Source organism: Felis catus, chromosome A3 (assembly GCF_018350175.1).
Source record: "Felis catus isolate Fca126 chromosome A3, F.catus_Fca126_mat1.0, whole genome shotgun sequence".
Classification (NCBI taxonomy): domain Eukaryota; kingdom Metazoa; phylum Chordata; class Mammalia; order Carnivora; family Felidae; genus Felis; species Felis catus.
This window is the reverse complement of record NC_058370.1, coordinates 101,377,217-101,400,010: the sequence shown is the minus strand read 5'-3', so window position 1 is coordinate 101,400,010 and position 22,794 is coordinate 101,377,217. Positions and strand designations below refer to the sequence as shown.

General features: G+C 48.1%; 1 protein-coding gene across 12 annotated transcripts; it reads right to left on the bottom strand.

Moving 5' to 3' along the window:
* On the bottom strand, positions 1 to 22,380 carry THNSL2 (threonine synthase like 2). Of its 12 annotated transcripts, none has more exons than XM_045054537.1 (9): positions 22,243 to 22,368; positions 13,776 to 14,008; positions 12,067 to 12,261; positions 11,507 to 11,659; positions 7,481 to 7,711; positions 4,191 to 4,339; positions 3,963 to 4,088; positions 1,602 to 1,753; positions 1 to 1,202 (listed from the first exon to the last, which is right to left on the bottom strand). In XM_045054537.1, exons 1-9 carry the CDS (start codon positions 22,245 to 22,247, stop codon positions 977 to 979), a joined length of 1,470 nt encoding a protein of 489 aa, XP_044910472.1. In that variant the 5' UTR covers positions 22,248 to 22,368; the 3' UTR covers positions 1 to 976. The 12 variants fall into 12 exon arrangements, 11 of the variants coding, with proteins under 11 accessions (XP_044910472.1, XP_006930344.3, XP_006930342.3 ...); XM_006930282.5 differs by lacking the exon at positions 22,243 to 22,368 and adding an exon at positions 15,585 to 15,702; XM_006930280.5 differs by lacking the exon at positions 22,243 to 22,368 and adding an exon at positions 15,379 to 15,557.
* Between the last annotated feature and the right edge of the window lie 414 nt (positions 22,381 to 22,794).

Below are 22,794 nucleotides of genomic sequence, written 5' to 3'. Positions count from 1 at the left end.
TAATTTTGATGATCTATTTTATTTAACCCAATACGTCAAAATATTATCCTTTCAACATGTGGTCAGTGTAAAATTATTCCTGAGATACTTCCAATTTTTTTCGTTTGACGTCTTTGAAATCCAATATATATTTTGCACTTACGGTCTTTCTTAATTAGAACGCTAAATTTTCATTGGACATACTTACCTGTATTTAGACTTCATAAAATTGACAGCTGAAAAAGCCGATTCACATACTTGCATTTTTCTAACCACACTTAAAATTTTTTAAATAACGGAATCAAGTAACGTAAGAAGTCAAGACATTTAAATGTAAATCAATTAAAATTTTAAAAAATGAAAAATTCAGTGTGTTAGCCATACTAGTCACATTTCAAGTGCTCAGAGACCATATGGCTGGTGGCTACTGAGTCCGACAGGGCAGGGCTAGATCGTGAAAATAGTAGAAGCAATAAAGCATGCCCTCGTGAAAAGAAAGTACACCTCAAAATGGATAAATAAGAAATTACGTATCAACCTAAACTCCCCAGCTCGGGCTTCCCAAATTGGAGTGCACAGAGGACTTACTCAGGGAATTCATAAGAACTGCAGACGTCCACCCCCCACCCAGAGATCTGCCTGAGAAGGTAGGGGGTAGGGGCCGGAAGTGTGCATTTTGAGGAGACCCAAGGGCCACACTTTGAGAACCATGGCACGGTTAGCGGGCGTGCCGCAGCAGTGACGCTCCTGCACCATCCGGAACGCCCCGTCACACACACACATCCCCAGCCAGCATCTCCGGCAAGCAGGCACACCACCACCACGGTGAGGACACAGAGTGGCTCCAGAACACAGCAAAGCCAGCTGGTCCCCAGACCATGCTGAGCAACCTCCTGAGAACCAACTACACCACCTCTTAACGAGAAGGTGTGCAAAGCAGTTTAGAGGGCATGCCTCCCTGAGGTCTGGAGCCTGAAGGAAGTCAAATCCAGCCTGGCTACTCCAGAGCATTCAGGAAGTGACCCCTCTGCTGGCAGCTTATGTCCTCAATGGTGTTCCGAAGCATCAGCGTCCAGTCGTCACCCTTCCGCATCGGGGTGCAGCGTGTCCCCTTGCTCTCCAGGGCTAGGATCTCTGCAGGGGTCTCTGGGGTCAGCCCGGCAGCCAGGACAGCTTCTGGGAACTTGGCTGCAGAGGCAGGGGCCAGACAACACCGGGGAAGGCTGTGGCATGGAGCAGGTGGGAACAGGAGGGCGGGTGGGAGAAGAGAGGGACAGATAAGGGAAGGAGAAGGTGAGAAGGGAGGAGAAGGAGGAACAGGGGAGAAAGAAAGAGAAAGAGACAGGCGCTTGGTACCTTGAACTTATCTCTGCAATGACACTGCTAGGGAAACTGCTCTTCTTTGTTGGAGGCCCAGCTCAACTACCACCTGTCCCAGTGGCTGTCCCCAGAATATATCACACACCCTCCTCTGGGATCCCTGTTCTCGGGGCACTGTTCCACACAGCACCGGTCATGCTCAGTACAGCCATTTGTTCGGACTCCCATCTCCTCTGCTTGGGGGAAAGAAGGGCCCCTGAAAACCAGAGTACCCCAGTGACCCAGGAGCCCACGGCCTATACCTGGGCGGCTGCTGCTCTGTCTGTTGGTAATGGTAACTCACGGCCACGGCCGAGTGAGGGCACAGCAAGTACTTGTTCTCTTCCCAACAGCGAGCCATGGTCTGGGTGATGGCCTCATCCGACACTGACTCAGACGTCACTGCCCCTGAAAGCTGATGGGGCCCAGGGTCAGAGCGGGGGGGGGGGGTGGTGGGAATCAGGTTTGGGGGTAACCCAGGGAAAGCGACCAAAAACTCACTACAAAACATAGCCAGGCAAGGGGAGGGTGGGTGATGGGTATTGAGGAGGGCACCTTTTGGGATGAGCACTGGGTGTTGTATGGAAACCAATTTGACAATAAATTTCATATATTGGAAAAAAAAAAAAAACAAAAAGTTTTTCAAGTTTCAAGTCAGTAAATTTAGTAAGGATTAGCTCATGAATCAGCAAATTAGTATATACTCTTGTTCAACAAACCGACAAAACACAGAAGGTTAAGGGTAATCAAACATTCCTGGTGCCTTGTCTTTGGTGCATCCCTGTCCTGTGGGTGTAAGAAACATCTTCCAGTCAGTTCCCACCCAGCTCAGGTAGCACCTCCTCCAGGAAGCCTTCCCCTTCCACCCACAGACAGCAGAAGACTCCCTTCTCACTGTCCCCTCAGTGTGGACGGTTGATCTGATCATTCTCTGAAAATTTACCGCATGCTATTGAGGTGCCAAACACCTTGCATATACTTGACTGCCGCCATAGGGTGTTATAAATCATTTGTACAGCTACCTGTCCCATTAGGGTTCACAGAAGACAGAGAAAGTATTTTCTTTATCTTTGTATTTCCAGTACCTGCACAGTTCCTGGATTACAGTAGATATGTTGAATGAATGAATGAATGAATGAATGAATGCTGTTCCAGCAGATGCGATGTTTTGTACGTGTACAGCCAGGGAGAGAATGAAGAAGTGTGGGATCTGGTGTCTGTTTCCACGGAGCACCTCATTTACATGAGGAGAAGGACTGGGGATATCAACACGAACCATTAACCAAGTTGACCTTTGGTTGTATTACGGTCAGAATGTTTACGTCCTCCCTCCCCCAAATTCGTATGTTAAAAACTTAATCCCAACGTTACGGTGTTTGAAGGTGGGACTTCGGGAGGTGACGAGGTCATGAGGGTGAAGCCTTCATGAGTGGAGTGAGTGCCTTTATAAGAAGAGGCCGGAGAGCTAGCTAAATGTCTCGCCATCATGTGAGGATACGACAAGACCCTGGCGGTCCGCCACTTCTACGAAAGTTGCTCTCGTCAGAACCCAACCGTGCTGGCATCGTGGTCTCAGACTTCTGGCATCCGGAACCGTGGGAGATAAATGTCTGTTGTTTATAAGCCACCCGGTCTCTGGTACTTTGCTCTGGCAGTGCAAACGACGACAAGTTGCAGCACAAGAAAGATTGAAATTCCACTCTGGTCTGCGTGGGTGCCTAAACCCAGAGAACTGTAGCCAGTTCTGGGAACAACCCTTGAAGACTGACTTTGACTATGCAAAATCAGGTCACGGAAGGGACAGCTAAAGGGACCGGGAAGACTCAGCAGAGAAACAAAGATTCTCTTCAAGTATGGGAATCGGACTGCTCCCCAGTGCACAAGTCGGAAGGAGATTCCGGCTCAACATAAAGAACTTTGTAATGATTAGAGCTGATGTGAGCCAGTGAGGACCTGGTCACTGGATATACACACGGTCTGGATGACTTGGTGGGATGTGATAGAGAAAATTAAAGGCAATGTCAACATATGAAATCCTTTCTCTTACGTAAAATAAGTGGACCATCACTAGGCTACGTTAAAATAAAAGCAATCCTTCCCAACCAGATTCCTACCACTCTGAAGAAATAAAATTTCTCCTTTTCCTTAAAAAAAAAAAAAAAAGCTCAACAGGCCTCTGTTCATACTGGATGGGCAAAGTGGCTTCCAATTGTTGCTACTACTGAAAATCGACAATAATGAATTAAAACAATTAACAGCGAATGTATTAAGCCCTATATTTCCAGGCAGTATACAACGTGTCTCATGGGCATTAATTGACGTAAATCTTCAACAATGCTGTGACAGGCATTCTCATTAGCCCTACTTTATAGACGAGTTTAAGAAACTGGCCCAAGGTTTCACAGCTGGCTTAGAGCCAACCCCCGTCTGATTTGAACCAATGCTCTCTACTGCCTCTCTTCATTCAACAAATCAGTCCCTGTAAAGAGACTGCAAAAGGGCCAGGCTCATAGCAGGTGCTCAAGAAACAGGTGTCCTCTTGCCTTAGACAGATTTTCAAGTGTACAACTGGGTTTCGTGGTTACACCCTTTGCTTTCTCCGTGGGGTGCAACCGGGGACTGACCTTGCTATGCAGTTCCTTGGGTAGGCTCACGCTGTGGGTCCTTTCAAACTGCTCCATGAGGGCTCTTGTCACCTGACTGTTGGAGCCAGAGAGCAGCCAGAAGATTCTCTCCATGTTGTAGGGCACCTGGAAAGGCAGGGTGCCAGGGGCCACACTGATCTCAGTCCTTGTCCATTCCCAACCAATCAATAGCTGGGCCAGACCTGCACACTTTCCCACAGGGCCTACCTGAATGTCCATTGCTGATGCCAAGGTCTGTTCAACGGCCTCAGAAAGAGAGAAGTCGCCCTGCTGGACAGTCCTGTGGATGATGTCATTGCGGTTCACTGCCACGACAAGGCGGACAGGCAGGCCCATCTTCTGAGCAAGGCACCCCGCTTAAGACAAGTGAAGAGAAGAGCAAAAGTTTTCTCAGAGACGGCGCCCAAAGTACAAGAAATAAAATGAAATTCGGATAAACCGGACTCCACCAAAATTGAGAAACTTTTATGCTTTGGAAGATTTGTGTTTCAAAGGACACTCTCAAGAAAACAAAAAGGCAGCCCACAGAATGAGAAAAAAAAATATTTGCAAATCATATATCTAATAAAGGACTTGCACACAGAATATGTAAATAACTCTTCTGACTCAACAATAAAAACACAAATAGCCCAATTTAAAAATAGGCAAATGTCAGGGCGCTTGCATCGGTTAAGCGTCCAACTTCGGCTCAGGTCATGATCTCACAGTTTGTGGGTTTGAGCCCTGCATCGGGCTCTGTGCTGACAGCTCGGAGCCTGGAGCCTGCTTCGGATTCTGTGTCTCCCTCTCTCTCTGCCCCCTCCCCCAATTCGCACTCTGTCTCTCTCTCAAAAATAAATAAACCTTAAAATGTTTTTTTAATTAAAAAAAATAAAAATGGACAAAGGACTTAGACAAACATTTCCCCAGCTATACAAATGGCCAATGAGGACATAAAAGAAATTCAGTATCATCGGCCATCAGGAAAACACAACCCCAAATCATAATGACATACTGTTTCACACCCCTTAGGATGGCTAGAATCAAAGTATTGGTGGAGAAATGAAACCCTCATACATTGCTGGTGGGGATATAAAACGGGGCAGCTGCTTTGGAAAAGTCTGACAGTTCCTCAAAAAAGTTAAGCATAGAGTTACCATATGACCCAGCAATTCCACTCCTAGGTGTATATACTCGAGAGAAATAAATATAGGTCCACACAAAAACTTACACACCGATGTTTATAGCAGCATCATTCATAACAGTTTCAAAACGGAAACATTCCAGGTATCAACAGTAACTGATAAATGGACAAACAAAATGTGGTGCATGCACACAATGGAATGTTATGCAGTCAGAAAAAGGAATGGAGTACTGATATGTGCTATACTATCGATGAAACTTGAAAACATACTAAGTGAAAGAAGGTGGACACAAAAGGTCACATATTGTATGCTTCTCTTATATGTAAAATGTTCACAATAGGCAAATTGATAGAGACAAAAGAGATCAGTGGTTGAGTTGGGGAAATGAGGGGAAATGCAGAGTAGCTGCTAATGGGAATAGGGTTTCTTTCCAAGGTGATGAAAATGTTCTGAAGTTGACTGGGGGTGGTTGCACAAATCTGCACATATACTAAAAACTACTGATCTGTATATTTAAATGGATGAATTGGGGTTTTTTCCCATTTTTTAAATGTTTCTTTATTTTTGAGAGACAGAGAGGCAGAGAGGGAGAAACAGAATCCAAAGTAGGCTCCAGGTTCTGAGCTGTCAGCACAGAGCGCAACTCGGGACTCGAACTCACGAACTGTGAGATCATGACCTGAGCCGAAGTCAGGTGCTTAACTGACTGAGCCACTCAGGTGCCCCTAAATGCTCACCACTATTTGCAGAAGAGAAAATGGAGGTTCTGGGAAGTAGAAATGACCCACCCCAAGCCTGCCGAGTGGTACAGCAAGGATTGGAAAGAGGTCTATGTCCAGAGCACATGGTCTTGCCCCCCGAAATCAGCCTCCTGGAAGCAGCGCCTCCAGACGGCACCTCCTGGAGAGGCCCCTTGGGAGGACGGAGCGGCACCCTTGGGCCACCCTGGCTGCAGTTCCTGTTTGCACGGAACAAATAAGGAATCCCTCACCCTGAAAGAGGGAGAGCCCAAAAAGGTAACGACATACTTCCAGGGGTGGCCTATCTCTGGCAGGTCGTCAAGAGGAGTTAGGGATCACCACCCCACCCCAACGTCACCCTGAACTTTGCGAAAGCATGTTCACATTCTGTTTCACTGGATCTGCACGTAAACGTCATGATATCCGTGTACGGCAGAGGAGACGTGGACCCTCAGTAGGACCCAGGGGCTTAAGCTGAAACAGCTGGTTCCCGATGAAGCAGAGGTAGGTAGGAGCTACTGTGGTAGGCACTGGGGCACGTGCAGGTGGCATCATTCACCGGAGGGGGATGCACATGGGGAGCACGGTGGGTGGTCACGGCGGCTGACCGATCCTTGCCTGACTGCCAGCTCCCCGTTCTCCCCATCCCCGTGTGAGTGGAAGAAGTCAGGAAGACTCCCGACCACTAAGACGCTTTCATGGTGTCACGTAAGCCATGCTTGGCGCCCATCGGAAGCGATGCCACCGACCGAACCATCAGAGACGGTAGTGCCCGTTACGAGGCAGCCTGGCAAGCTCATGAGGACGCCGGCTCTGGAGCCAGCCTGCCTGGACGGTACTTCTGGCTCTGCCGCTGACCAGCGTGTAAGCAGGGGCAAGCTGGCCGAGCCTCCGTGCCTCCACTGCCTCATTATACAGTGGAGATAACAGGACTGTCCGCCTCAGAGGCGCACGTGAGGATTAAATGAGTTGATACATGAGAGGCACTGAGAGCGGAGCCTGCTAGGCAGTAAGTGCTGGATAAACGTTTATCATTATTCCGGAAGACGATTTTAATGCCACGCAGCGGTACAGCCCTTCACCCTTACAAAGTTCACCTACACGCGTGAAGACTCATGTGCACTTCGCAGTAGTCCTGAGAGATATGATAAGCTATCCGATGTTGCTTTTACAGCGGAGCGGCTGAGTCTAAGGGACGGCCCCGTGGCCGTGCAGCTGGGGCCAGAACCCCAAGTCCAGCCTTCTTTCCATCTCACAAGGTCTCTGGGGAGTGATTCTAGGAGTGGGAACACGGTGTGCCAGGTGCCCTCACTGTAGGCAGCTGGCCGAGGCTGGGAGCAAAGTCCGTATCTCTGGAAGAGGGAGCTGCCAGGCCAGCACAGAGGTGAACTTTGATCTCATCTTCCCACATTCTCCTGAGCGGGGTGAGCCCATTTTTCCCTCCTGCAGCAAGAGGCCGGGATGTCCTCCCGGGGAATTAGGGGGAAGTTTGCTGAGGGCTTGCCTGTCACCTTCAGAGCCAGAGCGAGGGCTCAATCTTCCTCCTCATAGTTGCAGCCGAGGGGGCGGCGGGAAGGACTAGGGCCACAGGCATTTTTCTGGAAAGCCCGTTTCTGCCCAGGGGTCTCCTTACCTGCAAGGTTACCTGCAGCCCCTGTCGGTACAACCACCTCCACGCGGGGCAGGGGGTCCATGTCTAAGGAGGGCGCGCACTGGAAATAAGCGAAGAAGTGGTGGGCCATTTGCACGAGGACCCGGGACCAGTTGATCGAATTCAGGCTCATCAGGTTGTGCTTCTTGACAAAAGCCACGTCAGCAAACACAGCTTTGATCGGCTCATCGAGCTCATCGCTGTTGCCCTCCACTGTCAGGGAGAGAGGGGAGGGTGGCCCTCAGGAGCATGAAGAACCCCCAGGTGGTCAGCACTTGCCTGCAACAAGGCCCTCCCACACTGGGCCCATCCTGCCGGGCGGGACCTTCGCTCGACCTTCGGTTTCTGCTCTCCCATGTCTTGGCCTGGCTTCTTAGACGCAAAATTAAGCAACTCAAGGAAAGAAACCATGTCTCGTGTTCTTGTGGTCAGATTTCCAACATTTCTACCACTATATAAGTTAGGCATTTAATGTCAGCCTTCTGGGATATTGGGAAAATGACTCCTCTTTGTAATCCGTGCCCACCTTCCCCACTCTTTAGGAACAAGGAGAGATGGTTTATGAGGTCATGAGGTGGCAAGAGGCTGATCCTTTCTTCACTCCACGGTCCTCTACCAGCGGGTGGGGGTAAAGAGTCACTGTTGCCATACGGTCTGCCCTTCTTCTCTCAGATCACAGAGAGGCATTCTGTTCCCTGCTCCTACGTGGTAGGGAAGCTGGCTGGCATGGACCTTTCCTCCATGAGCTGGGTGTGTACCTCATTTAATTTATGGATGAATTGCTCATTAAATTTATGGGTGAGTTGGCTACTAGTCCAAGTTGCATTCCTCAATCCAGCCCAACTAGCAATCAAGCCAATATGGATCTCTTATCTGAAACCTGGGTCTACTTCTCCTCTGGATCCAAACTTGGGATTTACCGTGGGAAGTGCCAGAGTAGGCACTGAGGTTGTTATTCATCCCACCCTTCGCACTGAGTAGCAGCAATGAGGCTAGGGGGCTGACTCTAGATCCATGCACCAGGGGATGTGTGCTGGAGTTCCAGAAAAAATTCACTGCTCTTAAGACAGAGCCACAGGAAGAGAGACTTGGCTACATTAAGTAAGCACTACATACACAAGGGGGAAGGAGCCCTAGGACTGGGGAAGGCAGAGCAGAAAATACAGAGAATCTGGGTCCCTGTTGAGGGACTGTTGAGTCACTGAATCAACTATTCAGGAGCCCAGCCCACCTCTAGACTTCCAGTTATGTAAGCTGGAAAATATTCTTGTTCAAGCTGGTCTGAGTTAGATATTCTGTTACATCTGGCCCCAAACATCCCAAATAATGTGTAACTAGCACTTGCTGATTACTCTCTGCTTAAGAGGAACCAAGTATAGGGGCACCTAGGTGGCTCAGTTGGTTAAGCATCCAAATCTTGATTTTGCCTCAGGTCATGATTCCAGGGTGCTGGGATCGAGCCCCACGCTGGGCTCTGCTCTGACAGCAAGGAGATTTCTTGGGATTCTCTCTCTCTCTCCCTCTCCCTCAGCCCCTCCCCACCCCCACTCATGCTCTCTGTCTCTTTCAAATAAATAAATTTTAAAAAAGAGATTCTCTTTTAAAAAAAAGAACCAAGTATGAAATATATATGGAAATTAATGACTTTATTTTCTTTAATGTTTTATTTATTTTTGAGAGAGAGAAACAGAGCACAAGCCAGGGAGAGGCAGAGAGGGAAAGAGGATCTGTGCTGACAGAGGAGAGCCCTATGAGGGGCTCAAACTCACGTACCTCGAGATCATGACCTGAGCTGAAGTCGGAGGCTTAACCGACTGAACCATCCAGGTGCCCTGGAAATTAATGACTTTATAAAACATCAGTGTCCAACTCACAACAATCCAGGTGGTCCGTCCTTACTCCCTGAGCTCACTGGTCTAAGGGAAAATACATATCCACTGTTAGCTCTGGAACTAACACACATCCTCCTAGAAACCAAATCAGAAGACTCCAGAAAGGAAAGGAAGAACCTGAACGGTGTTATTTAGAAATAAAAATTAATTTCTCTAAAGTCTGCTGCCTTATTTTCTTGAAGCTCAGAGCATGTGCACGACAGAAATGCCCCCTTGAGCTCCAGCAATAATACATTTATGACAGGTTTGCACTCAATACCATTGACATTTCTACCATTATTTTACAAATGGGCACCATTCTCCACCCCATCGTCAGGAACCAAGCTTACATATGAGTCGTTTTTTTAAATTTATTTTTCTTTTTTGAAACAGAGAGAGAGAGAGAGAGAGAAAGGGAGAGCAGGGGAGGGGCAGAGGGAGAGGGAGAGAGAGAACCTTAATCAGGCTCCCTGCCAAGCACAGAGCCTGACACGGATCTCGATCTTACAACCATGAGACTATGATGGTGAGATCATGACCTGAGCCAAAATCGAGAGTCGGACACTCAACCAACCGAGCCACCCAGGCTCCCTAACCCCCATGCCTTTAGATAAAAGTCTTCCAAAATCTGGTACAAGGCAAGAAGGGAGTAGGTGGCAGACAGAAATACAAAAGGTTACTCTCTGCTTTGATTCTAGGCAAAGACAGCCCTGGACCCATCACTAGCAATTTCAGTGCTTAGGGTATAACAGGGACCCTCAGGAGCCCAAATATCATACATCAATATTTTGCAATGACTGCAGAAAAACGCGGCCAAATACGGCCAACCACCAAGGCTAATGTGTAAGATTTTGCCAGCACCTGCATTAGCTGAACCCGGAACCTTTCACTGGGATGTGGATGTGCTTGTTAGAGGGAAGAGTAGAAGGGGCTTTTTGCTTACTTCTGAACAAATGGACAAAGGCTATTCATGCTACTCCCATGGGGAAGGTTTCTTTGCACTACGCTTTGCTCCTTGACAAAGCCCGTGTCCTATGCAAACATGCTCTATGGGATCATACCAGGAGACCAGGCGAGTTGTAGGAGGACTGTCTTCCGCCACCACATTTGCTCTCCTGCCGGGTGAGTGACCAAACGAGACCAGACCACTGGGACAGCTTCCCCAAGGCCACGGTGTATACAGTGTGCAAAACCTCACCAAGACCCCTACTGCTCATATCCCCGCCCCTACTTTGGGGCTACCTGGGGTCTAGCTAGGTGTGAGAAGTGGAAATAAAAGTGTTCGGCTCCACTCAAGCTCACCCCACCCTTCCACAGTCTCGATTTCTAAAAAGTAGATGTCCTGACATTAAAGGAGATAGTTTTTTGTGTTTCTGCAAATACAAAAATACCCAAATTCCTGATGTGGCTCAGGAAAGGGCGTCTCTAGCAATGGGTACCACTAACTGATTTCCTATTTTAAATACTTAGACCTGCTGGGGTGCCTGGGTGGCTCAGCCGGTTAAGCGTCTGACTCTTGGTTTCGGCTCAGATCAGGTTCTCATGGTTCACGGGTTTGAGTCCCACATCAGGCTCTGCACTGAGTGCATAGCCTACTTGGCATTCTCTCTCCCTCTCTCTCTTTCTTTCTCTGCTTGGGATTCTCTCTCCTTCTCTCTCTGCCCTCCCCTGCTCGCTCACGCTCTCGCACTCAAAAATAAACAAACATTTAAGAAATAATTATTTAACATATGCTTGTGCCCTCTAAACTTCCCGTGTCCTGGAACAAAACCCAAGTCACTTGGCTCAGGCGAATGGGTCTGGTGGCTGCCTGTATATAAGGCACCAGGAGGTTGAACCTGCATAAAGGTGGCCATCTTTGGATTACGGTTTTCAGCCTACACTTCTTAGGTTGTACTGACAGTATTGGTCTGTGCACTCGTCACCTCCAACAGCTTATGAAACCGTGTTGCCAAGAGCTTGCCCAGAGCTAAGCCAAGGCATATACCAACCTCATAACGGTTGAAGGAAGGAAAGGACAGAGAAAAGGCAGGAGGAAGGATGATCGACCAATCAACTGACCATTTTATTCCAGCTCATCTCCCCAAACAGACCCCCCATATGAGGCAGGGCCGCGCTTTCCCATCCCAGCACTCACCTCCAAACACATGGACGTTCTCCCTCAACACTGTTGTCATCTGGAGCTCTTGAATCTTCGTGCAGTGGCCCTTGGGCAGCAGAACGATGATGTCCATGTTCTTTGCCCCTTGAACACTCTCAATGGCAGCACTCCCTGTGTCCCCAGACGTTCCTGGGTAGGAAGCAAAAATAACCCTCTTCTTTAGAACAGGGGAGACAGAAAAGGAAAGACGTGGCCCCTAAAGCATGGCTGCCATGTGAGACAATGTCTATTTCAAATACCTGAAGAGTAGGAACCTAGTACTTAATCTGGGGTCCATTAACCTCCTAGAGATCCAGGGATAGAAATCAGGGCACCTGTGCACTTGGTACCATATAATCTTACATATTTTGTGTACTTAAAAAAATTATTCTGTGAAGTCTCCATAGCCTCCCTCAGACTGTCAATTGGGCCAATGGCCCAAGAAAAGGTTATAAACCCTGCTCTAGAAGAACCAGTAACACACCCTCCTTGAGAGACATCAATGACGGGCATCCTGTGGATGGATGCGGGCAAGTCAGGGCCCCCAAGGGGCTCACCTACGACCACAGTGACGTGCTTCTCCTTCTTCTCCAGGAAGTATTGCAGGAACTGTGCTGTACAGCACAGGGACAGGTCCTTAAATGCATATGTGACGCCATGCCACAGCTCCAACACGTTCAGCCCATTCCTCAACCTGGACAGATGGACCACTTCTCTGTGGCGGAATCTGCTGAAGGCTTGGTCGATCAGACCTGTGAGGGGAGAGGGGTTGGATGGTGGAAGAAGGGCATTATCTCTTCTACAGGTTCTCTCTCTTGTCTCTTTACACTTTTGAATTTGAAGTTCCTATCTCCTGCTACCAGACGAGAGGGCAAAAAACGTTTACCCCAAATGATACTATATATGAATATAATTGCATAATCTGAGAAAGAAGTCTGAAAAGACGTGAACCACACCATCCACAGATTCCTCATAGTGATGCCCCCCAGAGAAGAGAAATGACACTATCAGACTTCCATTTTTTATTGTGTAAACCTCATTGTTTGGATTTCTTCTGTGTGTGTGTGTGTGTGTGTGTGTGTGTGAATGCCAACAGAAGTTTGATTAAACAATTGTGCAACAAACAAATCCATGTCTCATCTTTTCTAATGTTCCTTCCTTAAAAAAAATTTTTTTTTTGACGTTTATTCATTTTTGAGAGACAAAGAGGGACAGAGGGCAAGCGGAGGAGGGGCAGAGAGAGAGGGAGACACAGAATCGGAAGCAGGCTCCCATCAGCACAGAGCCCAACATGGGGCTCGAACCTATGAACCGGGAGATCATGACCCTGAGCTGATGTCAGAAGCTTAACCGACTGAGCCACCCAGGCACCCCATAATATTCCTTTCTAAAGAGAGGTTGTTCTTTATTTGTTTTTCCTATACTAAATCTCACATCTGTGATACCGGAACCTTGGGATGGTTTACATATAATCCTACCTAAGGCAGGCCGTCTTAGGTAATGCTTCTCAAACTTTTCATTAGCAAACCAATCACCTGGGATCTTTAAATGCAGATTCTGGTTCAGTAGGCCTGAAGAAGTCTGAGAATTCTGATTAAGTGCCCAGGCAATGCCATCCCTGCCATGAGACCACATTTTGAGTGGCCCTCTTCTTCCCAGCCCCAAGCTCTCACCATTATATTGTGATTACATCACATGTTTGACCCATGGACCAGCAACACCAGTATTTTCTGGACGCTGGGTAGGAATGCAGAATCCTCGGGCCTACCCCAGACCTACTGAATCAGAATCTGTATTTTAACAGGATCCCTGGGGCAACCCACGGGTATATTCCAGTTTTGAGAGGAGCTGGTCCGGGATACTCTCAAAGTCCCTTCGAAAATTACCATTCAAGGCAATAAAACAGCAATCTGAGGGTCTAAGCGCTTTACATACAGGCAGGAAGCATCCCACTATTCAAGCATCTCAGGATGTTGGTGAAATGTCTAGTCTTGAAAAGGGTTTTGAACAATAAATGAAAGGGAAAAATTCTCTGCAGATGCCACGGGGCATTCATTTTATTGGAGATGGAAGGTGGAATGGAATGGACGAACTCTTTGGGGAGATTTCCATTTCTGGGATTCCAGAATCTGGAAAAAAAAATCCGAAGTTTGGGAAATAGGACTAGAAACCTCCTAGGAGTTAAGTGATGGATTTGCAGCTCTGTGGGGGAGCTGGCTTGGCTGGGGAGTTAGGTGGGAGAGTAGGGAGGCTGGGGGGTGCTCACCATTTAAGACATCTCTTGGAATGAGCTCAGGGCCGATGAAGAGGGTGCACAGCTCCTTTACCAGGCCGGGGTAGGACAGCGTACTCCACTGACGCAGGGTCTCTATGCTCAGCTGGGGGAGCTCCTCGGGCATGAAGAGACCCCCATCAGGAGCATAGCCAGAGAAGAGGGCTCCCTCAAAGTCGACCCGGGGGGCCATTCCCCGAGTGCTGATGTACCGCATCCCTGGTGGCCTGCAGAGGGAAAAGTCCCAGAGGCACCTGCTCTCCAAGCTCAATACCCCACAGAGAGAAGCTGAAGCATACACAGCACCCTCAGCTAGCCCCTAGACCACGACTCATTTGGGGTAGGCATCCCAGACTGAGAGACTGGAGCCCTGTTGAGTCTCATGCCAGCTTCATCCGGAACTGTCCACATCATGGCCTCTCCAATCCAAAGGAGGCAAATTCGCTGACCTTGGGAAAGGGGATACTGAGGCATTCGAGGAAAGGAGAAGGCTTGTGGGTCCTCACTGTTGAGGAATAAGGGCACTGGGGAAAGATAATAGCAATAATAAAGCAACTGCCATTTTGATAGCCCTCTTGATAAAGAGAGGACCACCATTTTGAGAAATGTCTGGGTCCACTTCTGTTCAAAAAAATAGCCACCTTCAATGGTTTTACAGCATTGTTGCCCATAACCTAGTGGTTCCTCACTCTGGTAGTTTGTTGGGATCAACTTGGGAGCTATAAAAAAATATTCCTATCTGGGACCCTCCCTGAATCCATGAAATTAGAACCCCTATATGAGAACTCCTTGGGTGAGTCTATCGTGCAGCCAGGGTTAAGAATACAGGAACCAACTTATCTCACTTTGCCCACGACCTTCCCAGTTTTAAAACCGGAAGTCCCCTGTCCCAGGAAACCTCTCAGTGGTAGACAAACTAGATTTGGTCAAGCTAATTGAAAACCAGTGCCCTACTTCTCAGCCTAACCCTGGAATAGTTAGAAGTGCTGAAAAGCTACCCTTAATACTGTCTAGCTAAGGCTGACTGGCCCTGGGTGGGTTCAGGACTCTGACTAGGGTTGTGGCCAGGGGGAGTGCCCAAGGGCACCTGAGGCCTAACTCTGGTTACAATGTCACATCAGTTAGTTTCTCAGGAGCCGGGTGCCATGTTGAGGAGCTGAGCTTGAGCTCTGATTACCTTTCTCTGGACCATGACAGTGAATTCAGGAGGTCTGATTTTAAAGCCCCAAGGCCAGGAAACAGTTCAGGAAGGGCCCAGCCAGGCGAACAAATTTTCTGATAAAGGACGGGGCAGGGCCGGGACTTGGACCCCAGCAGCTGAGTCTCTGCCCTCCGAGCCCAGACTGGGCCCCTCAGGGTGGAGGCTCCAGCAGGCTCAAGGTAGGCCCCTGCCTGTCTAAGGTCACCGGGCACCAGTCCAAGTACCGCAGAGCCCCTACGGAAGGCTCCGAGCCTCGGAAACCCTCGACCCTCCCAGGTCCTCCAAATCTGAGCACAGTGCCCCAACTAGACTACGGAAGGGGGCAGGGAGGCCGACACAGCCACGCGGAAGTCAGGGTTGAGCGAAACCGAGAGAAGTTCAAAAGCGCAGACAGACCGCTACCGATTACCGCGGGGAGGGCGCCTCAATTCGCCAGAAGCCGACGCGGGGAGGAGATCCGGCCTGGGAGGGGGGAGGTTCGGCCGCTGGGGCGGGGGTTGGTCACCGCGGCGAGCGAGCGGCGCCACCCCGGATCCCGGCCCGGAATCGGCTGGCTTGGGCCGGGTGTGTGTGTGTGTGGGGGGGGGGGGGGGTACGGTTACCGGGTCCAGGACGCGGGCGGCGGCGGCGGCGGCGGCTGGCCGGCGGCGGGGCCGGGGCTCGGCCGTGCGCGCTGGACTTGGCCGCAGGCCTCAGGCTTCTGCGGGCGAGTGAGAAGGGCCGCGGGGGAGTGAGGCCGAGCGCGGAAGAAAGCGGCGCGGGAAGAGGGGGAGGAGGGCGCCAAAGGGCACAGCAGTGAGGGAGCAGCTCACTTGGCATGTTTTTTTTTTTTTTTCAACGTTTATTAATTTTTTTGGGGGGGACAGAGAGAGACAGAGCATGAACGGGGGAGGGGCAGAGAGAGAGGGAGACACAGAATCGGAAACAGGCTCCAGGCTCTGAGCCATCAGCCCAGAGCCCGACGCGGGGCTCGAACTCACGGACCGCGAGATCGTGACCTGGCTGAAGTCGGACGCTTAACCGACTGAGCCACCCAGGCGCCCCCACTTGGCATGTTTTTAAGGCACCTCGCTAATCACTTACATTCAGTCTCTTAATCTTCATCGCAGCCCTGGAACCTTATTTTTTCAGATTAGAAAACAGAACAAGATGGAAAGAAGAAGCCCTTAACTTCTTTGGGCTTTATACTTCTCACCTGCAAAATCAGACGACTGGACAAACTCCTTGTTCCTGAGACTGGGGCTAGCACATTAGGAATTCGGAATCCACAAGGGCACATGGCATTGTTTTAGCTCGACTGTTATTTGTCAGAAAGCACTTTTTAGTAAGTATAGATCTAGTCTAGAGTGAAGTGCCTCCCCAAAGAATTTTTTTTTTTTTTTTAAAAAGAAGCAAGACACTTGAAAAACTGTCCTCCAGATATGGCAAATGCCCCTGGATTCATATTCGTGCTTCTGGGTCCCAAGCCACTTTGGAGGCAAAGTTTGCCGAGCTGGACAGATGTCAGCTAAGATTTAGTCTGTGCCTCTGGGCTGGGCCTGGTCAGTGTAGCAGGCCCAGCTGGGACTCATGGGGACAGTGGACTTGGATGGCTGCCCTCCTCCTTTCTTCCTCCTATCTATGACATTCTCCTAACCCTGTGGTCTCTGCTTACTCAAGTTACCTCTCTCCAAACTTTGGCCCACACGTGCTCATCTGACATATCTACACGAGTCCACGTACCTGCCATTGGCCAACTCTAGTCTGGATGGGTCTCAGATTCCAGAAAGAGAGTCTGACTAGTCCCTGTTCAGCTAATGGACGGTGGTCATGGAGTTCACATATATGCCAGGGAGCCATTCCCAGAGAAGGATACAGGCCAGGCAAAACCCCCAAGGGTGTCCATCCCTTATATCAGGTATACAAAGGCCAGGGAAACTGAGGCACCTGGCAAAGAGGCCCTAAGACACAGCTGTGTTTGTTACAATGCTTGTGACCAACCAGGATGGAGTTTCAAAAACTCCACAAGGACAAAAGTAGCTTCCACAGAGTTCTCCCACCAGGCCAGACTCCCAGAGGCCTGCAAGACTTCTTCATTATTCTGTACGCAGAAGGGGAGGCCAGAAGCTCTGCTATAAATCGTCTGACTCCCTCAGAAAGGAGAGAAGCCTTTTGCTCAGGGAAGAAGAGGTCTAATTTGTTAGGAATTCCTGGCCCAGGACATTCAGAACAATGCAGCTACAGAGAATAGAAACTTCTGTGCGGACTATGAGGAGAACAGAATTCTGAATTCTAAACAGGAATAGTAGGAATGTGGCGTACTCGGAGACGTTTACACTAGACCACCGTTTAGTTTTTTTGAGATGAAAAATTGTTCTTATTTATTTATTTTGCTTTCTGACCTTCCAGATTTGAGTGCATAGCCATTTGTGGCCTTGAAGCCAATGATTTTCAAAGCACAGCCCCAGGGCCCCTGCAGTGCTATTTTCTTCCATGTGTCCCTACAAAGTCCTCTAAGGGAAGCTTCTACAAGACTGTGAGCACAGCGGATTTACCGTGGTCTCCATGCAGTGGGATGTAGGAGCTAGGGGCCAGAGCCCTCTGTAAAGATTAGAGAACACACAGGATGCTGGAGGAACAAGTGACCTGTCAGAAGCCTGCCAGCCATTTGTGCAGAGCACAGGCGAGCACTCAGGCTTTTTCTGGAGTTCTGGTGAGGCAAGGCAGCAAGGCAAAGAGGAGAAAAGATAGCATTCAGAGACACATGCCTGGTATCTCTGAGCATTTTGCCCTCCTAAATTGAGAATTGTTTTGCTTAATGTGTGCAATAGTTGTTTGAGGAGAGGGGGTGATATTTAAGCTCAAGTGCTCTGAATCACCCTCATTCTTCTGAGTTCCTGACTCTGTAACTAAGAGTTTCAAGTAAAGTCTCAAATTATCGAGAGAAAACTGACGAGTATCATTCCAACTACCTTTCTTTCAGAAATGGACAAGTGGATCCTAAAATTTAATTTTTTTTTTCAACGTTTATTTATTTTTGGGACAGAGAGAGACAGAGCATGAACGGGGGAGGGGCAGAGAGAGAGGGAGACACAGAATCGGAAACAGGCTCCAGGCTCCGAGCCATCAGCCCAGAGCCCGACGCGGGGCTCGAACTCACGGACCACGAGATCGTGACCTGGCTGAAGTCGGACGCCCAACCGACTGCGCCACCCAGGCGCCCCAAGTGGGTCCTAAAATTTATATGGAAATGCAAGGGACTCAGAATAATCAAAACGGTCTTGAGAAGAAATTACAAAGGCAGAAGACTTATACTTCCTGAGTTGAAAACCTGGTAAAACTGTGGTAATCAGGACGGTGTGGTGTTGACATGAGAATAGACATACAGATCCACGGAATAGCACTGATAGTCCAGGAATAAACCCATACACATATGGCCAACTGATTTTTAACAAGAGTGCCAAGGCTTTTCAGTGGGGAAAGAATAATCTCTATATAAATGATGATGGGATAACTAGACATCTGCATGCAAGTGGGTGAATTTGGACCCCTATCTCATACCGTATGCAAAATTTACCTCAAAATGGACAGAAGACGTACATGTAAGAACTAAAATGGTAAAAATCTTAGAAGAAAACTATGGTATAAATCCTCATGAGACCTTGGATTAGGCAAAGGCTTCTTAGATATGAGACCAACATCAAATGCAACAACAACAAAACAGACAAATTGGGCTAACCTTTTGTGCATCAGAAGACACTATTAAAAGCAAGTGAAAAAGCAACCTACAGAATAAGAGAACGTGTTTGCAAATCACAAATCTGCTGTGATTTGTTGAGTCTCCAGACTCAACAGTTGAGTCAACTCTGGAGAGTTGAGTCTCCAGAATATATAAGAAGCCCCTACAACTCAATAATAAAAACACAACCTAATTTAAAAATGGGCAAAGGACTTAGATCTACAAATGGCCAACAAGCACATAAAAAAATACCATTAGTAATTAGGAAAATGCACATCAAAGCTAGAATGAGATGCTGTTTCACACCTTACTAGGATGGCTTGCATCGGAAAAATTGTGTTGGTAAAGATGTGGAATAATTGGAATCCTCATGCACACACCGAGACCCATTGCTGGTGGGAATGTAAACTGTCTAGCCACTTTGGAAAACAATTTGGCACTCCTCAAAATGTTTAAAGAGTTACCTGATGACCCAGTTATTCCATTCTTAGGTGCATGCCCAAGAGAATTGAGAACATATCTTCATACAACATCTTGAACACAAATGTTCATGGCAGCATTATTCATAATAACCCCCAAATGGAAACAACCCAAATGTTCATCAACTGATGAATGGATAAACAAAATGTGGTATATCCATACAATGGAATATTATTCAGCACAAAAAGAGATACTATAGCATGGATGAACATGCTATGACACGGATGAACCTTGAAAACATTATGCTAAGTGAAAGACAGACACACAAGTCCAAATCTTGTATGGTTCTCTTTATATGAGATGTCCAGAATAGGAAAATCCATAGACACAGAAAGGAGAGTAGTGGTTTCAAGGAGCTGGATGAAAGGAAAATAAGGAGTGACTGCTAATGAGGACAGGGTGTTTTTAGGGAATAATTTAAGTGTTCTGGATTTAGACAGTGGTGATGGTTGCACAAATTTGTAATATGCTCAAAATACTGAATTGTACACTTTAAAGGGTGATGTTTTTTATTTTTTTTTAATTTTTTTTTCAACGTTTATTTATTTTTGGGACAGAGAGAGACAGAGCATGAATGGGGGAGGGGCAGAGAGAGAGGGAGACACAGAATCGGAAACAGGCTCCAGGCTCTGAGCCATCAGCCCAGAGCCTGACGCGGGGCTCGAACTCACGGACCACGAGATCGTGACCTGGCTGAAGTCGGACGCTTAACCGACTACGCCACCCAGGCGCCCCAAAGGGTGATGTTTTTTAAAGTTTATGTATTTATTTTGAGAGAGAGAGAGCACATGTGTAAGCCGGGGAAGGGACCAGAGAGAGGGAGAGAGAGAATTCCAAGCAGGCTCCATGGTCAAGGGAACTAATCTCACAAACTGTGAGATCGTGACCTGAGCCAAACTCAAGAGTCGAATGCTCAACCAACTCAGGCGCCCCAAAAGGGTGATTTTAATGCTATGTGAATTATATCATAATAAAAAAAATGCAAAAAAACATAAACTCGAATTGGCTAGGAGTCAGGGCACGTTATCCAAAAGAGCTGCCCAGAGAGAAAAGCTTTGATGGCATGACAGGGCAGACTGAGCCCTGAGAAGGGGCACGCTGTTCCCACTGGGAGTACAAGACAATCAGAGTTTTGATCCAGACAATCTAATCCATCAGCGAACAACTTTAGAAATCCTTTCTAAAAACTCAGAAAAGAACAAGCAAGCCTTTTCCGATGCTGGAAGTTTCCTCTGTGTAGTTAGTATGCACTTTTTTCTGCTCTTCTAAATATAGTCTTCCATTGCTAATTTACTTGGAATAGCAGTCAATGGGGCATAATTAATGCAGGTCAGAGATACCTTTTACCACTCTGATATCTGGTCTTACTCCATAACTTTTGAGAAACCTGCAGAAAATGCTGAAAAGGGTACAAATAGTTCTGCAGTTAATGTCACTTCAGGTGATACTTTCTTAACCATCTGAGCAGAGTGTGCATTTATAAGAGATGTTTGTTATAAGGACTGGATGCTGGTTTCTCGGTCGTGTCTTTTCCCTCCCCCTGGCCCGTGCTGAGCATTGCTCTGTGTGCATGAAAGCATCTGTGCCAAGTTCAAAGGTACTTTTGTTCATGCAAATAGGAAATCATGCGTACCCAATGATCTCCACTGAAGCAGCATTAAGTAAAAGCCCGGACTCATGTTCCATTATTTCGAGACCATTGCCCACACTGACCCTGTGTGTTCTGCATATTTTCTCAGAGTGGTAATAATTATAAATTGCTTGTACAGTTCCGCAGTCATGGGTATCGTTGGCTGTCAGGATGGGAGGTCTTGTGCCCGCCGTACGTGGACTTGGATCCGTCACGTCACGGGAGCGGACTCTTGTTGCTTTGTTCTGGGAGGGGACCTGGCTCCATGCTGCCCGACAGGTGCTGGACCTGCCCTTTGCTCCTCCGCTCTCTCAGCTGGACTCACGTTTCCTAAGAATCTTCACATATGTTAGCCCATTTATCCACCCAGTCACCACGTCATTTCCAATTTTCAGGAGCTGAGACTCAGCAAGACTGTGGCCTGCCTAAGGGCACGCGATTAGACAGCAGCACGTCCGGGATTCACCCCCAATTCAGCATCCAATTTCCCTTTCATCCCGCCACCACTCTAAGTTGCTGGGGACTTGGAAAAGATGTTTTCCATTGATGAGAAATTCTGAAAGTCTGGGAAGGATAGCGGTGTAAGAGCTACCTTACAAACATCCTGGGACAGACCACCGCGAGATGCTTGACCAACACCCACTTTCACCTACTCCTCTGATGTGGCAAGATGTGCAGTTAGAAACGTCACGTGTGCCTCAAACTTCTCTGCCTTTAGGGGTGACCCAGTGGCCAAGTTCGGGCCAGTGAGATACAAGCTAAAAGCTCTGGGACAGTTTCCAGGACAGCTTTTATAAGGAATAGACCCAACTAGTGCCCCTGGGACTCATTTGTTAGTTAGCCTGGTGTTAAGTCAGAAACCGCGAAGGGTCTGAGACGTCACCCTGCCTGGAAGCTCACAGGCTGGCCTGCCACATTTTAGGTATATCTCCTGACGGGAGACATGGGGTTTTCTGGATCAGAGAAACAGTTGATCATTCCCTGGAAAAAGCAGCCAGAGCAGCATCTTAGCACTAGTTCCCACACCCCCAACCCCCGGGGGAGGACATGGCAAGAACCCGATGTTACTGCACATGCCATGGGGTTGGCATCACAGTAGAGGAGCCCTGAAATTAAGCGTTTCATAGGCCGTTGGCACATCTGCCCATTGAGATGACTCATTAATCCTCAGTAGTTCTCGTCACTATTAGAATTTAGTTCTGAGCCCACATGGCCCAAGAGGTTTCTCTGACCTGGACCCTGGGCCCAGCACCACCCGCTCAAGCTCTTAATACTTGCCAGTTTGGGTAGGTGTGACAGCCACCTCTCTTTTCTAGGAGTGAGATGGCAGATACTGTTTGTCACTTCAGAATGGCCTCCGAGCACCCTCAGAGCTCACCCCTCCCCCTGTCACCATCATATCGCCCTGTTCCATTGTCTTCGTAGCACTTACCGCATCAGATTTATGTGCTTCTTGGCTGTTTTCTCCTCTCTCTATTCTAATAGAAGCTCTTCGAGGACACGGACCTTATTTGTCGTATCCACCAGTCTCTCCCTGGCACCTAGAACAATCACCAGCCACACTCAGTACATGCTTATTGGATGAATGAAGAAAATGCCAGAAAATAAAAGGTTTGCTTGAATTGTCAGCCACCTAAATGTCATTGGTTACTCATTTAGTAAAGGCCAGCCTGCAAAAGTTGATTGGAGACTGATATGAAATTCTATAATTGGGGACGCCTGGGTGGCTCAGTCAGTTAGGCATCTCAGTCTCCGTATCCGCCCAGGTCATGATCTCACCCCACTTTGCGGTCTGCACCGACAGCATGGGAGTCTGCTTGAGAGTCCCTCTCACCCTCTATCTCTGCCCCTCCCCTGTTTCCATGCTCTCTCTCTCTCTCAAAATAAATAAATAAACTTTTAAAAAATCCCATAATTGGTGGCTAAGCTAACCATCCTGGAAAACAGTGGTTAGCAAAGACATTTTCAAGCTTCAGAATGAGAA

Excerpts from the sequence above, each read along its gene's own strand:
- THNSL2 (XM_045054537.1), bottom strand. Across the intron at positions 7,712-11,506 it reads GAACGTCCATGTGTTTGGAG|TGGAGGGCAACAGCGATGAG; the intron begins GTGAGTGCTGGG and ends TCTCCCTGACAG. Across the intron at positions 4,089-4,190 it reads CATCAGCAATGGACATTCAG|GTGCCCTACAACATGGAGAG; the intron begins GTAGGCCCTGTG and ends CTGCCTTTCCAG.